Source organism: Trichinella spiralis (assembly GCF_000181795.1).
Source record: "Trichinella spiralis strain ISS 195 chromosome Unknown Scfld84, whole genome shotgun sequence".
NCBI lineage: Eukaryota > Metazoa > Nematoda > Enoplea > Trichinellida > Trichinellidae > Trichinella > Trichinella spiralis.
Window position 1 is genome coordinate 3,183 of NW_003527023.1, and position 1,276 is coordinate 4,458.

The 1,276-nt window shown below is 42.7% G+C and overlaps 1 protein-coding gene across 1 annotated transcript; it reads right to left on the reverse strand.

Annotated features, from left to right (window-relative positions):
- Positions 1 to 275: 275 nt before the first annotated feature.
- Tsp_13088 (conserved hypothetical protein) lies at positions 276 to 644 on the reverse strand. Its single transcript, XM_003371054.1, has one exon. It carries the CDS (start codon positions 642 to 644, stop codon positions 276 to 278), a length of 369 nt encoding a protein of 122 aa, XP_003371102.1.
- Positions 645 to 1,276: the final 632 nt, after the last annotated feature.

Genomic DNA, 1,276 nt, shown 5'->3' on the forward strand with positions numbered 1-1,276 from the left:
GTTTCCGTGATCCCTGCTCATCGATCAGCATCGGTAGCAGGTTGTAAAAGCTGAGGTGGCGTTTTCCTGCTTACCGGTTCATTTAAAGTGCCAGCCTTCTAAATGGTTGTTTGTGCGTATTTCTACATGATACACGTTCCAAAGCGGCATTCTGTTAGGGGTTATCCATTCTTCTCTGAAATATTCAAACAAAGCTGCTACTGAACCCGTAACATCTCTGCCAAGCAGATCCACGGCATCAGGTACTTCAGCAAGCAACAAAAATGCTGTTGCCATCAGCATTGTGATCTTTTCTTTGTTTCCGCTTCATGAAGGTACCTGGTCCGCAATCCAAGATCTGCCACCTTCCGCAGAACTACTTTGCAGAAATGAAAGTAGCAGCTTTGGACGTGGACTCCCGGAAACGATCCCTGCACTGCAGGGATAAGGGCAGTCTTGAAGTCGCAAATGATAGTTTGTGGCTGAAGGACAACCCCTAACGCTGCCGCTTTCACTGTTAAAGTATCAAAAATTTCACAATAACAAATTACGTCTTTTCTAACAGTTAAACTATGTAGAAGAGGAATTAATTTTGATTCGTTAAATACATGAATGGTGAACAGTTGCTGGTACCATTCAGGGACAATTTTAAATGGTCCGTCCATGCACCAGACAGACTGTCCAGTCAATTCCCGTAAATTTTCCTCTGTACAAAATATTATACATCAAAAACTGCCGCCCCGACTTTGTTACACGTCATTGTGCTGGAATTTCCAGCTGCTGGCGTGTTGCCGGCAGTGGGGGAAAACGTTTAGCCCGGCTTCTGTACATAGCCGATTTCACACTTCTGAATGTTGGAAACTGACCAGCAGTTTCTAAGCTGGTGGATGCATTGCTGTATTCTTCGTTATATATCTGCGGCACTGGCTTCGTTTCCTCCCCTGCGCGGCGTTTAAGAGTCTTCCTCTTCTCCATTTTATACAATATGCAGTCGTCGGCAGTGCACGTTTCTGCATGCGGTGCTGTTCTCAAAACAGTGTTTACTTCGAGGTTGGTGTAAACTGCACCCCTACATCCACCTTTTACCTACATGAGAAATCAGAATGCTGACTGATAAAAATGGAATATTACAATAATAAATTATTACTTACACGAGTAAAAATCCACTGTTTTTCATCAATATTTGTGTGTTTCAGGAGGTGAGCTCTACCTTCATACACCAAATTATAGTTATTTTGCCTATTTAAAACCAAATGCAAATTGTCAGCAATGATAGAAGACAAATCAGAGCAAAGTC

Excerpts from the sequence above, each read along its gene's own strand:
- Tsp_13088 (XM_003371054.1), bottom strand. The coding sequence starts at position 644 with ATGGACGGACCATTTAAAATTGTCCCTGAATGGTACCAGCAACTGTTC.